The sequence below is a fragment of the Trachemys scripta genome, chromosome 5 (genome assembly GCF_013100865.1).
Source record: "Trachemys scripta elegans isolate TJP31775 chromosome 5, CAS_Tse_1.0, whole genome shotgun sequence".
In the NCBI taxonomy this organism is placed as follows: domain Eukaryota; kingdom Metazoa; phylum Chordata; order Testudines; family Emydidae; genus Trachemys; species Trachemys scripta.
This window is the reverse complement of record NC_048302.1, coordinates 64,524,594-64,539,585: the sequence shown is the minus strand read 5'-3', so window position 1 is coordinate 64,539,585 and position 14,992 is coordinate 64,524,594. Positions and strand designations below refer to the sequence as shown.

Sequence of the window (14,992 nt, the reverse complement as noted above, 5' to 3'; positions counted from 1 at the left end):
AAGTGTGATCCAGGAGGAACTGTCTCTTCTGCCCCAAGCTTGTCCTGCTCTGCCTGTCCCATCTAGCCTGACCTTTACCCAGTCTTGTCTCTTTTCCACTGAGGCTCTTTGTCCCAGTCACATTCTCTTCACCTCACCTAGTCTATCTTCATTCTCCAAGTTTTTCATCCAAGTTCCAATATTCTTGATTAGCAAATCCCAGTCTCAGCCCCAAGCTTCACCTCCTTGTCTCCCTGACAGGCAGTCTCAGTTCACACCCTCCCAACTCTTCATTAGATCTCTCTCATCTATCCTAGACTCAAGTCACCTCTTCCACACTCACATTTCCTGTCATCTCTGGCTCCCAATCCCAATCTCCCTCTCCAGGCTCCTTCCCCAATTTCACTGTCTCCCTTCCCCCTCCCCCCCGGCTCCTTGTCCCATTCTCTTTGCCCCCTCACTCCCATTCTTCCCACCATTTCCCAGTCCCAGTTTCCATCCCTGGCTCCTATTCCACTTCATTTAATCACCCACCCAGTCTCAGTATCCCCCTCTCAAGTTCCTTCTCCCACTTCCAGGTTTCCCTGGGTCTTATTCTTGTATCCTCAGCATTAAATCAGGCAGTTATCTTCTCCAGACTGCCTGGGACAAGCAGGGAAGCACTAAGAGCACAGGACAGACAGTCTCCCTGGTCTCAGTTCAAGTGCCTGCATAGGTGCTGGAACTAGGGATACTGGGGGTGCTGCCCATGGTTTGAAGTGGTTTCTATCATATACAGGGTTTACAGTTTGGTGCAATGGCTCTCAGAACCCCCACTATAAAATTTGTTCCAACACTCAGGGGTGCTTGGATCCAGACCTGGACCCAGCACAGAGAATTGTAGGAAAAAAGCCTGCTCAGTTCCAGGTTTGAATATGCCCAGTGCAGATGAAATCTTAGTAGAATTTAGCTGCTAAAATGACAGAAGCCTCTACTGAGCATATGCAATTTTTCAAAGGCTTATCTGGCCAAATTTTGATGGATTTTCAGAGATGGTAAAAGGCACATCCCTGACACAAAGGCCATCTCCCCACCCATACCAAATTTCATTTTCCTATTTCAAAGCATGGGGTTGATAGAGCTTTTCAAAGAAAAGGTACTAGAATTATTTCACTTGGGCAAAGCAATGGATTTTCCCTAGTCTCTTCTCTGGAAACAACTGACTGTTTGGCTGACATTTTCCAAAAAGATTCTGCTTGAGGCTGACATTACAGAAAATTTCAGCCCAAACAGTAAAGTCTAGCAAAGGTATATGCAACTGAAAACAGGATTTCATAAAGGCAAGTGTCAGGCAAACATAATTGTCAGTACTACTAGTCCCACTGTAAGAAGGGGATTGTTCTCCAGAAACATAGTGACTATCTTGTATGCTTTATGCTTTCTATTATATTTTTGAGTTTGGGGTGTATACAATTGCATGGAAGGATTGCAGCTAGAGACTTCTATCAACCTGATGTCAGTTTGGGTTGAACCAGAATCCCTGCAATAACTCTTACCCAGAGGCCAGAGTCGCTGCTGACTTGTGTTCCAACCTGAACCTCTGAACATTCTCTCTTGCTGGTTTGCCGTAGCCCTGCTACAGTCACTGTTTGCTCTTAGGCGCCAATCCTGCAAAGGCTTGCTTAACTTAAATTAAGTATGTGCATAAGTCTTTGCAGGGATGGGGCCTTAGCAGCATCCTGCCTTTCATCAATCTTCTGTGCTTGTCCCTCCCTATTTTGTCATTCTTTCTTAATTTTATGTAATCAAAATGAGACGAAACCCTATCACTAGTGAGATTTAAAATATATTCTTTTTGGTGACAGTTCACCATTTATTTTTGAGACATTGACTGTGCAACTATGAAGAGCTGTTAACATTTAATATTGTTGTGAATGTGTAATAATTATATTTCACAAGTGCCCAGGGACTCTGATGAGGGTTGAAATGAAGCCTTATAATGATTGATGCAATACAGACAGAGAGGCAGATACAGTTCCTGTTCCAAAGAATTTACAAAATAATATTAAATCTGCAGCAATATTTAACAGTGGCCCTATTCTAATTAAATTGTACATATAAATTTCAGGTAAATCTACCACAGTAAAATAATGGTGCATTATCCTACAAACATTTACTCAGGGGCTTAACTTTCCATGGTAAATTAGTCCTATTATTTCCATGGGACTATTCACTTGAGTAAAATTAAGTGCATAAGTGTTTGATAGCTCAGGGCCAAAATTCTGACTTAATCCACAAGAGAATAAAAATGTACCTATAATGGTAAACCCTCCTGCATACGGTGGTAATAGGGCATAGTTTGGCATTGTTAAAGATGGTGTGGTATTGATTAGACTTTAGAGAGTAATCCTTAACGGGGAGTACCTATACATTTGAAATTAATTTTAATCACAGGAAATGTTTATGGTGCTGTTCTGTCAGCCCCTTACCTGAGCCATAAGAAATACACCTCTACCCCGATATAACTCTGTCCTTGGGAGCCAAAAAATCTTACCGCATTATAGGTGAAACCGCGTTATATTGAACTTGCTTTGATCCGCCAGAGTGCGCAGACCCGCCCTCCCCGGAGCACTGCTTTACCGCGTTATATCCGAATTTGTGTTATATCGGGTCACGTTATATCGGGGTAGAGGTGTACTAACATGAATGGTGAATTCCTCATATCTCCAGCATCACTCAAGATTTGATTTAAAAAAGAAATAATCTCCATAATGGTGTGTTTACGCCTACTCAAAACAGTAGGAATGGTCCCTATGTTTGTTATGTCATGTAAGTAAATACCTGGCTAATGAAAATAAAACTTACCATTTATACTTTAAATAAATTATGAAATACAGTAAACATTGAAATTAGGAATCAATTAAGCAAACAGCATTTTTAAAATGATAAACTGAAAACTATTATTCATATTGGTAGAGCAAATTAGAGATGGTAATAACTAATTGAATATAAACATTGACTGTACCTTTGCCCAATAGATTAACAATAGTTGCAGTGGTTTTTTTAGTTTCATGTGGCGATAGTGACCTAATTTAATATAGGGCCCAATCCTGTAAAGTACTAAATCAGGCCAATAACAAATTATAATCTTTAATAAATTAGCAGAAGAGTTTCTTAACTTTCTACCTACATTGTCACCTTGTCCAATACTTCTCCTTTTCAGAGGCTATACCTGGCTCTGTAACCTATTCAAGCAGTTGGGCATCATAGTTGTGAAAGATGCTCTGTGCTTTGTAAGACTGGGCCCTACCTTTTGGGATAGAAACTGTTTGTTCTGTGTCTGTACAGCACCTAGCACAATGGGGTTCAGATCCATGATTGGGGCGCCTAGGTATATGACAATAATACAAATTAATAATAAATCCAAAGTATATTCCTACTAACTATAGTGAGCACAGTTTGATGGGACGGTGGAACAGGGGTGGGATGGATGGTGAGAGCTAGCACCCTGCAATGGAAATATTGCTGGGGCTGATCTATGTTTCTACTCCTGCGCATCGTTTCCTATAAACTGCACATATATGTTGGGGGTGGAAGTGAGAGCGGAAGCTGGAGGGGTTGGAATGGCCACCAGGGCACCTGAGATCAGACTGGGGCGCAGATAGAAACTCTCCTTGGTGAGTCTCAGTAGCTTACCTCACTCCTCCAAAGAGCACCCACCCCACTGCCACTCCTGTCCCTGACTCCACTGCTTCCTCCGCCCCTGCCTGCGGTTGTCACAAGCGCCCGGGGGAGTGGGAGAAGCGGGGAGGAAGAACTGGCGCTCCTCGGGGAGCAGCTTCTGGTGGACTCGCGGGCTTTATTTTTATTATTAATTTTTTTGCACATGCGCACACAGAAAACAATAAGACCGGGCGAATTGGAACGCGAGCTCGCCCGCGGACGGGATGCGCATGCGCGCTGGTGCCGCCGGGAGAGTAGGTCCAGACCCCTGCGCACGTGTAGAGGAAGCCGGAAGGAGTGTTGGGGGGCGAGGCTGAGCAGCGTGGCCGTTCACCGCGTGGTGTTGCAGGGGGGGGGACGGACGGACGGGCGGGGGGGAGATGGAGGTGGTCGAGCAGCTGGAGACGCTGAAGTTTGATAACGGGCGGGCTCCGGGGAGTCCCAGCACAGCGGGGCCGCAGCCGGGGCAGGAGGAGCCCGGGGGCAGTGAGGAGCCGGGCCAGGCCTCGGCGCCTGCGGCTGGAGGAGCCCCCGGCGCTCAGGGCCTGCAGGAGGAGCAGCCCGGGGAGAGCAGTGCCGACTCGGACAGGTGCGTAGCCCATTCTCGTCCCCTGCGCTCCCTGCTCCTCGTCCCCTGTGCCGGCCGCTGGTGGCGTTCACAGCTCCGGTCAATTTCGGAGTTGACAGGAGTAGTCGCGAAACTGAGCGGAGGGCTTGTCAGTTTGTCAGTTTCACCCTTGGGCGACTTGGGGAAGCGCTGACCAGCAGAGCCCTGGGCCTGCCAGTCTCCACCATTAGGAAAATATCATTGCCCCATTGATGTGTATTTCAGTGATTATGGTTATACTGGCTTTCTCCCCCAGCAGCCCTCTGGATGTGCTCTTGTGCCTTGTCCTCCTCACAGGTGTTGCCTTCCTTGTGGAAAGGGAGGAGAACTAAGCATTACTTGCTGAAAATGTGAAAATTCAATCAATGTACAATTCAAGGCAGATTGTTAACTGTCAAGGTTATTGGTATCAACTTTTTTTAAGCCAAACACTAATCTCTACTTTTTGTGTGGTGGGTGTGTGGATGGGAGTCATAATTTTAACAATGGGCCCTCAACCACTGTACTAGTTTCTTTTGCACTAGTATTGGTGGATCATGGTGCACAAATTTGAAAGAGTTGATTTAGGGGACTTCTAACTTACATAACTATGCTGAAGCTATAGTGAAGGGTAGAAATGTATCTAGTCCAGGCTTGCAGAACTGTTCTTTGTGGTATGAAAGGTAAGTGAGAACAGACTCGCTTTGTAAGTACAGATGTGAGCAGAAGTGTAGTACAGTTGGTGAGCGGAATCTTCCATATACTTTGTGGCTAAGTCAGATCAGGCTGACTTGACTATAGATTCACTATCAGGAGATAAATATGCTGTCCTGTTGATTTTGTATGCTAGGGTCCTGAGCATGCTTGAGGAGCTGCAACTTACTAACTACAAGATGCACACTTGGATACAGTCATGAGTAATATTTCTATCTCTCCATCCCATCCTGGCATACGAAGACTTGGCCTCAGTTGTTCATGCCTTTGTCACCTCTTGGCTGGACTGCAGCAATGCAATATACTGGGCATGAAGCCTTTGGCACTTAGGAAACACTATCTAGAACAAAACACTGCAATGCATATCCTCAGCATCATAGCTGACCTCATCATAGCTCTCTGCTCTCTGCACTTCCCATATAATTTTGAGTCAAGGTCTCAGTCCTTATCTTTAGAGCACTTTATGGGTCCAAGATCTCTAAAAAAACACCTAAAAGCCCGAGACAAAGACTGTGGTCAACCGTTACCTTCTCCTCTTGCATAATGGAATTCTCAACAACAAGAGTAAAAGTTCTGTGTCCCTCACAGAAATGATTCTCGGGGGATGGTCCAAGACACTGGAATGAGCTCCCCCCCACCCCCAAATGAAGGACCATCACAGACCTCATCACTTTCCATTTGAAGTGCAAGGCCCATTTCTTTGACTTGCCTTTTCTAATATAAAAACATAAGAACAGGTATATTCTTCAAAAAGGTATATTATTTAAAAACAAAAACCAAAAAACCCTACCAAAATAAGACATTCCTCAACACATTCTTTTCCCTCTGGGGAGAGGATGAGAGACCAGTGACAGATGTGTAATCCTGTTTCTTAATGCAATACTGGAAGGTACTCAGATACCATGGTGATGAGTGTGATATAAAAACTTACATAGAATTATGTCTGGTAAAGGTTAATGCAGAAGTTGAGGGTCCGTTATTAAAAGAAAAATACCTTAAGCAAGTGGTGGGTCAGGTTTTGCTCAAGAAGTTGTCTCTTGACACCAAAAAACTTGACAGCACATGTATGTCTTGAATGTATCCTTGTGGGTGAGGTGGGGCAAGGGAGACAGAGAAGGCCCGTGCATTGCAGGTGTGGCTTCATCTGGATTCCTCTGACTTCCAAGCTTGTGTCTCTGGTGTCAAGTATTGGGTATGGCATAAAGAACTTCAGTATCGTTTGTTTATGTTTACATTACATGTGTAGGGTGACCATATTTCCCTATGCTGAATATGGGACACCTGGTAAAATTACTCGTATTCAAGTGACTTCAGTGGCAATCAATCAGAACTATGCAGTATAAATGTTCAAATTAATGTCAAGTTGACTGAGCCCCCTGTTAAAAAGAAATACTACATAGTTGAATTCTTTTTATTTACCTTCTTATCTTTAAGGTTCACACAGGGAGGGGTGACACACACACACACACACACTTTGGTACAGCTCTCTTACACAGATGTCGGGGTGCGGGGGGAGTGACCGACCTGACCCGACCCTCCCTGCCCTGCGCTCTCCATCCTCCACGCCTGGCTGGGCCTCTGGGACTAGGCTCCTTACCTGGTACCTGGCACCACATCTTCCTGAGGGTGTGTGTGTGTGTGTGTGTGTGTGTGTGGTTAGATGCTCCCCTCCCCTGATTTCTGCCAGGGTTCCCACTAGAATGTGGCCAGCAGCACCCTTTTGGCACTGTGTGGGAGGGAAGGGATGGGAGCTGCTTCCAGCCACAGGGCAGGAGGAGGAGGGGAAGGGATGATCTGGCCCCTGTCTTTGCAAAGCTCATCTCTTCCGCCCCCACCCATGTGGCTGGAAGCAGCTCCTGTCCTTTCCTACCTGCACAGTGTCAAAAGGCAGCTAACACCTCCAGGCTGACCACCGACATAACCCAGCCGTCTCTGGCTACAGCGCATGCAGGAAGAGGTTAAGCACTAGGGATGCATTGTGCACTGGGGCCCAAGGAACCTGACTGCAGGGGCTTCAGCAAACCCAGCCAGAGAGGTGGGTCAGCAGGCGAGGGTGCCTATGGGATGAAGCAGCCCCACGCTCCCTGGGGGCAGGACCCAGGGAGGGGGACAGGTGAAGAGGCTGCTGTGGAGCCTGCAGGATCGGGGTGCAAACAGGCTGGAAATTGCTTCCTCCCCCCCCCACCACCACTCCAGAGCTTAGCTGAGGCGCAGAGAGTCTACCCTGTGCCAGTGCTGTATGGGATTTTAGCACATGCAGGGCTTGGCTCCTCCAGGCCAGGGCACTGGCCTGGAGGGTCTTGGGCTTTCCTGCGGTGCCAGCCCAGCCAGCTGCAGAGGGGAAGGAAGAAGCCTGCTGGCAAGGCTATTAGTGAGCTGAGTGCTCCGACCAGGGGCTGGTTCTCTGCACAGCTCTGGAAGCAGGACACACCCCGCCGGGGAGGATATGGAGAAGCAGTGGGGCTGGGAGGGGTGTGTGACAGGGTAAAGAAGGGAGAGGACAGCAAGAGGGGCAGCACGTAATGGACCGATGGGTGGGGAGCAGAGGCGACATGTAACTGTCCGCCACCTACTGCCTGCCTGCATTCACCAGCCACCGCAGCTCACAGCACGCAGCCAGTGAAACAGGACGGGGGCGAGGCTCTGCTGGCCGAGAGCTGGCACGCAGCGGGGACTGCACTCATGGATCAGCAGGGGGAGCGTCCGCCCCTGCGTGCTGCAGCTTTGCCCTGCCACCAGCCTTGCACACCCATCATCTGCCACTGGAAACAACCCCTCCCCCACCCCCCATCGCTGGTGAGTTGGCGGCTGGCTGGCAAGCAGGGATCTGGCCAGCAGCAGGACCCACCATTATTGAGGGGAGGAGAGACAGAAAATATGGACAATTTGCCCGTTCGTAAGAAAAAGTCGGGACACCTGCAGGAGGGCTTAAATATGTGACTGTCCCTTTAAAAATGGGAAGTTTGGTCACCCTATACATGTGCTACAGCAGCAGTGATGCAGCTATGGTGCTGAAGTGTAGACGCCTACTCAGTGATGGAAGGGATTTTTCCATCCCTATGGTAAATTGACTCCCCGAAGAGGCGGTAGGTAGGTCCATGGAAGAATTCTTTTGTTGACCTAGCTGTGTCTATAGTGGGGGTTAGGTGGGCCTAACTACATTGTGCAGGGTGTGAATTTTTTCATGACCTTCACTGATGAAGATAGGTTGATCTATTTATTAGATGTAGACCGGGCTTTAGTTGATTAGGCCTTTCTGCACAACCAGATATGAGTGTGATCAAAAGCTTTCGTTACTCTTGACTAAGGTGTTGCTGATTATGTCTGAATTAGTTTGGTTCTGCAGTGGCTTTTTTCTTTCCTTTTTGAAGAAACTTGGAGGATTGATATTGCTAATCCTCCTTTAAGGCTTTATAATAGCTTCCTAGAGATTCCATTTTGTTACTCTCCTTTTAGTATATGTTTGGGAAATTGCAAAGAGTCCTAAGATGTAGTACCATAGTTTGCTGCTGATATTTTGCTCTGTCTCTTCTATCAGATCTAGAAGATAAATTTTGAGAATGCAATGTAACTGCGCTTTGAGAGAGTTGGCTGAAGCTGAAGTTGGGGGGAGAAGTAATTTGGACAATTGCTGATTACAGTTAATTGTTCTCCCTAGTAGCAGACCTTGCCATGTTCAGACATACCTTTCCAACCTGCCGGACTAAGAACCCTGAATTCACTGCAGCAATCTTTGAAGATGGCTCAGAAACTTTAATACAGAACCTGGGAGCCTGTCTGCTCAGTGGAACAAGATCATAAGAACTTCCATACTGGGTCAGAACAATGGTCCATCTAGCCCAGTATCCTGTTTTCTGACAGTGGCCAATGCCAAGTTCTTCAGGGGAAATGAACAGAATAGGCAATCATCAAGTGTTCTATCCCCTATCATCCACTCCCAGCTTCTGGCAAACAGGCCAGGGACACTCAGAGCATGGTGTTGCATCCATGGCCAGTAGCCATTGATGGACCTATCCTCCATGAATTTATTTAGTCCTTTCTGAACCCTGTTATAGTTTTGGCCTTCACAACATCCCCTGGCAATGAGTTCCACAGGTTGACTCTGTTGTGTGAAGTACTGGTACTTCCTTTTGACTGCTTCTTTGTGCAAGTCAAGGTGTTGCTTCTTACTTGTAAAGCCTAATGGTTTAGGACTTGGCTACCTTAAAGACTTCTCGTGCCCTGTGTACCTTTGTGACAGATGAAATTGTTAAATCTCTAAATGCATAATTGCAGGGTAAAAAGAGACCATTTTCAAGGGGTTGTCATTGGCTGTGAAACTTGTTCCTTATCTGTAAGGGCTAGGAATTATTTACCTTCAGAGCATGGTGCAAAATGTATCTTTTGGAACAAGTATTTGCTTGACTGGGCTAGACTCCATGTTAATGTTTTTGTTGGTTGTACAGGAATGATGGCTATGTACTCTGTAGCAGATAGTTTAAACTAATAAGTTTTAATTTTGTCATATGCTCAGGTGACATAGTGATGGACACATAAAACGCCTCCACATAAATTTAAATTTTTTGTAACCACAATATCTTTGCATAAAGTGTGTGTGTGTGTGTGTGTGTGTAAAAATAAAATAAGTGTGTGTGTATACACACACACACATATACACACACTTATTTTATTTACAATTATTATTTTTATTACATATTCAAACCTAGTAAAATGGGGCCTTAGTCAGGACTATGTAAACACTCATAGACCCAGTAAGTTTACAATCTAAGAAAGATGGCGGTTTTGTTCCATTGCTGGTAACTGGCCTAATCTTGTGTTGTGCCTTTATTTGAGTTATCCAAGGATAATAGATTAAAGTATAATCCTTACAGTCTTTTATTTTACTGTAGCATAGGAGTTTTCTTACAAAAAGACATAGATGTTTATAACTTCTGTTTTTGTCTTCTGTAGTGATACGGATTCTGATAGTTCATCTTCTGTCTCCTCTTCTTCATGTTCTCTTTCAATTGGATCTGCTGATGAAAGTAATAGTCAGCAAAATGGAAACGATAACACATCTTACCATGTTAAAACAAAAGATGAATTGCCTCTTGAAGTAAGTATATTATGAAAACTACCTTTCCAACATTTTTCAGTTATTGTGTTAACTATATTAAACTTAATATATTTACAGCTTTGGTAAAGTCACTTTTTAAAATAAAATGATCAATGGGTTTATGGCTTTCACTTGATGATTAGTTGATTATTTAAGATTTAGTTCTAAGTGGTGCATGGGATCTGGTCCAACAGGTGAATATAGCTGAACCACTCGGTAATAGCAACCATCATGTAATAAAATGGACCCCCCCCCCCAGGGGGAAAAAACCCAAAGAAATCCACCACAGTGGGATTCAACTTCAAAAAGGAGATCTAACACAAAAACAAGGAGGCTAGTTAATGGAAATTAAAAGGAATAGTCACTAGTGAAATGCCTGCAAACTGCATGGAAACTTTAAAAAAACATAATAGAGGCTCAAACTATGTATACCCCAAATAATTAAAAAAGAAAAACAGTAAGAGGACCAAAAAAATGCTACCATGGTGAAACAGAGTAAAAGAGGTGGTTAGAGATAAAAAGACATCTTTTAAAAATTGGAAGTGAAATCCTACTGTGGAAAAGAGAAACGAACATAAACTCTGGCAAGTCAAGAGTAGAAATATAATTAGGCAGGTTAAAAGAGAATTCGAAGAGCAACTAGCAAAAGAAATAAACCAGCAGCATTACTATTTTAAGTATATAAAAATCAGGAAGCCTGCTAAACAATCAGTGGGGCCACTGGACGATCAAAGTGGTAAATGAACATACATGAAAGGCAAGGCTGTTGTAGAGAAATGAATTCTTTGCATCAGTCTTTGCTATAGAGGATGTGAGGGAGATTCCCATACCTGAGCCATTCTCTTTTAGTGACAGATCTGAGGAACTGTCACAGATTGTGGTGTCAGGAAAGGTGGTTTTGGAACAAATTGATTCATAGATTCATAGATTCATAGATTATAGGACTGGAAGGGACCTCGAGAGGTCATCGAGTCCAGTCCCCTGCCCGCATGGCAGGACCAAATACTGTCTAGACCATCCTTGATAGACATTTATCTAACCTACTCTTAAATATCTCCAGAGACGGAGATTCCACAACCTCCCTAGGCAATTTGTTCCAGTGTTTAACCACCCTGACAGTTAGGAACTTTTTCCTAACGTCCAACCTAGACCTCCCTTGCTGCAGTTTAAACCCATTGTTTCTGGTTCTATCCTTAGAGGCTAAGGTGAACAAGTTCTCTCCCTCCTCCTCATGACACCCTTTTAGATACCTGAAAACTGCTATCATGTCCCCTCTCAGTCTTCTCTTTTCCAAACTAAACAAACCCAGTTCTTTCAGCCTTCCTTCATAGGTCATGTTCTCAAGACCTTTAATCATTCTTGTTGCTCTTCTTTGGACCCTTTCCAATTTCTCCACATCTTTTTTAAAATGCAGCGCCCAGAACTGGACACAATACTTCAGCTGAGGCCTAACCAGAGCAGAGTAGAGCGGAAGAATGACTTCTCGTGTCTTGCTCACAACACACCTGTTAATGCATCCCAGAATCATGTTTGCTTTTTTTGCAACAGCATCACACTGTTGACTCATATTTAGCTTGTGGTCCACTATAACCCCTAGATCCCTTTCTGCCGTATTCCTTCCTAGACAGTCTTTTCCCATTCTGTATGTGTGAAATTGATTTTTCCTTCCTAAGTGGAGCACTTTGCATTTGTCTTTGTTAAACTTCATCCTGTTTAACTCAGACCATTTCTCCAATTTGTCCAGATCATTTTGAATTATGACCCTGTCCTCCAAAGTAGTTGCAATCCCTCCCAGTTTGGTATCATCCGCAAACTTAATAAGCGTACTTTCTATGCCAATATCTAAGTCGTTGATGAAGATATTGAACAGAGCCGGTCCCAAAACAGACCCCTGCGGTACCCCACTCGTTACGCCTTTCCAGCAGGATTGGGAACCATTAATAACAACTCTCTGAGTACGGTTATCCAGCCAGTTATGCACCCACCTTATAGTAGCCCCATCTAATTTGTATTTGCCTAGTTTATCGATAAGAATATCATGCGAGACCGTATCAAATGCCTTACTAAAGTCTAGGTATACCACATCCACTGCTTCACCCTTATCCACAAGGCTCGTTATCCTATCAAAGAAAGCTATCAGATTGGTTTGACATGATTTGTTCTTCACAAATCCATGCTGGCTGTTCCCTATCACCTTACCACCTTCCAAGTGTTTGCAGATGATTTCCTTAATTACTTGCTCCATTATCTTCCCTGGCACAGAAGTTAAACTAACTGGTCTGTAGTTACCTGGGTTGTTTTTATTTCCCTTTTTATAGATGGGCACTATATTTGCCCTTTTCCAGTCTTCTGGAATCTCTCCCGTCTCCCATGATTTTTCCAAAGATAATAGCTAGAGGCTCAGATACCTCCTCTATTAGCTCCTTGAGTATTCTAGGATGCATTTCATCAGGCCCGGGTGACTTGCAGGCATCTAACTTTTCTAAGTGATTTTTAACTTGTTCTTTTTTAATTTTATCCGCTAAACCTACCCCCTTCCCATTAGTATTCACTATGTTAGGCATTCCTTCAGACTTCTCGGTGAAGACTGAAACAAAGAAGTCATTAAGCATCTCTGCCATTTCCAAGTTTCCTGTTACTGTTTCTCCCTCTTCACTAAGCAGTGGGCCTACCCTGTCTTTGGTCTTCCTCTTGCTTCTAATGTATTGATAAAAAGTCTTCTTGTTTCCTTTTATTCCCGTAGCTAGTTTGAGCTCATTTTGTGCTTTTGCCTTTCTAATCTTGCCCCTGCATTCCTGTGTTGTTTGCCTATATTCATCCTTTGTAATCTGTCCTAGTTTCCATTTTTTATATGCCTCCTTTTTATTTTTTAGATCGTGCAAGATCTCGTGGTTAAGCCAAGGTGGTCTTTTGCCACATTTTCTATCTTTCCTAACCAGCGGAATAGCTTGCTTTTGGGCCCTTAAGAGTGTCCCTTTGAAAAACTGCCAACTCTCCTCAGTTGTTTTTCCCCTCAGTCTTGATTCCCATGGGACCTCACCTATCAGCTCTCTGAGCTTCCCAAAATCTGCCTTCCTGAAATCCATTGTCTCTATTTTGCTGTTCTTCCTTCTACCCTTCCTTAGAATTGCAAACTCTATGATTTCATGATCACTTTCACCCAGGCTGCCTTCTGCTTTCACATTCTCAACGAGTTCCTCCCTATTTGTTAAAATCAAGTCTAGAACAGCTTCCCCCCTAGTAGCTTTTTCAACCTTCTGGAATAAAAAGTTGTCTCCAATGCAGTCCAAGAATTTGTTGGATAGTCTGTGCCCCGCTGTGTTATTTTCCCAACATATATCTGGATAGTTGAAGTCCCCCATCACCACCAAATCTTGGGCTTTGGATGATTTTGTTAGTTGCTTGAAAAAAGCCTCATCCACCTCTTCCACCTGGTTAGGTGGCCTGTAGTAGACTCCTAGCATGACATCTCCCTTGTTTTTTGCCCCTTTAAGCCTAACCCAGAGACTCTCAACACTTCCGTCTCCTATGTCCATCTCTACCTCAGTCCAAGTGTGTACATTTTTAATATATAAGGCAACACCTCCTCCCTTTTTCCCCTGTCTATCCTTCCTGAGCAAGCTGTACCCATCCACACCAACATTCCAATCATGTGTATTATCTCACCAAGTTTCAGTGATGCCAACAATGTCATAGTTGTATTTATTTATTAGCACTTCCAGTTCTTCCTGCTTATTCCCCATACTTCTCGCATTTGTATATAGGCATCTAAGATACTGGTTTGATCTTTCCTCCCAGTTTTGTCCTGACCCTCCTTTCTCTCTGCCAATATAGCCCACACTCCCTCTCGTTTCCCACCCATCTCCCCGGTCTCCATGTTCCCCACTTACCTGTGGGCTTTGCTCACCTGTCCCCGTCGAACCTAGTTTAAAGCCCTCCTCACTAGGTTAGCCAGTCTGTGTCCGAATAGGGTCTTTCCTCTCCTCGAAAGGTGAACGCCATCTCTGCCTAGCAGTCCTTCCTCGAATAGCATCCCGTGGTCTAAGAAGCCAAAGCCCTCCTGGCGACACCATCTTCGCAGCCAGGCATTCACCTCCATGATGCATCTGTCTCTGCCCGGGCCCCTACCTTTGACAGGAAGAATTGAAGAGAATACCACCTGCGCTCCAAACTCCTTCACCCGTACTCCCAGAGCCCTGTAGTCACTCTTGATCCGCTCAGTGTCCCACCGCGCAGTATCATTTGTGCCCACATGGATGAGTAGCATGGGGTAGTAGTCAGAGGTAACAAGTCACCGGGACCAGACGGTATTCACACAAGAGTTCTGAAGGAACACATATGAAAATGCAGAACTACTTATTGCAGTAACCTATCACTTAAATCAGCCTCTGTACCAGATGACTGGAGGATAGCTAATGTAATGTGGGTTTAAAAAAAAAAGGCTCCAGAGGTGATCCTGGCAATAATAGGCTGGCAAGACTAACTTCAGTACTGGTCAGATTGCTTGAACTCTAGTAAAAAAACAAAATTATCAGAGACATAGATGAGTATAATATATTGGGGAAATGTAAATCTAAGTTATGCCTCACCAGTCTATTAGAATTCTTTGAGGGGATCAGAAAACATGGACAAGGGTGAACCAGTGGACTTAGTGTACTTGAACTTTCAGAAGGCCTTTGACAAGGTCCTTTACCACATCTCTAAAATATCTTTGCATAGATTTTTAGATGCACAATCACCTTTAGCCTTAAATGCTTGGATCTTCAGACATATGGTTTTTTAAATAAATTCTTAAAAAGACCACCCTTATCTAAAATACACATTTTAATTACTATAGTAAAAAAAATTACTTCCAAAGTCTTCCTGTCTTTTCTGTCCGTCCATTTCTCCTCTCCCCCCACCCCCAGCCCCCCAAG

The 14,992-nt window shown here is 44.4% G+C and overlaps 1 protein-coding gene across 2 annotated transcripts in view; it reads left to right on the top strand.

Annotated features, from left to right (window-relative positions):
* The first annotated feature begins 3,929 nt into the window (after positions 1-3,929).
* NAF1 (nuclear assembly factor 1 ribonucleoprotein) overlaps positions 3,930-14,992 on the top strand; it is a 76,468-nt gene continuing 65,405 nt past the window's right edge. For both annotated transcript variants that reach the window (XM_034772012.1, XM_034772010.1), the window contains exons 1-2: positions 3,930-4,270; positions 9,932-10,076. In XM_034772012.1, the coding sequence (XP_034627903.1) occupies positions 4,062-4,270; positions 9,932-10,076 (354 nt within the window). In that variant the 5' untranslated portion in view covers positions 3,930-4,061. The remainder of the gene's footprint in view (positions 4,271-9,931; positions 10,077-14,992) is intronic.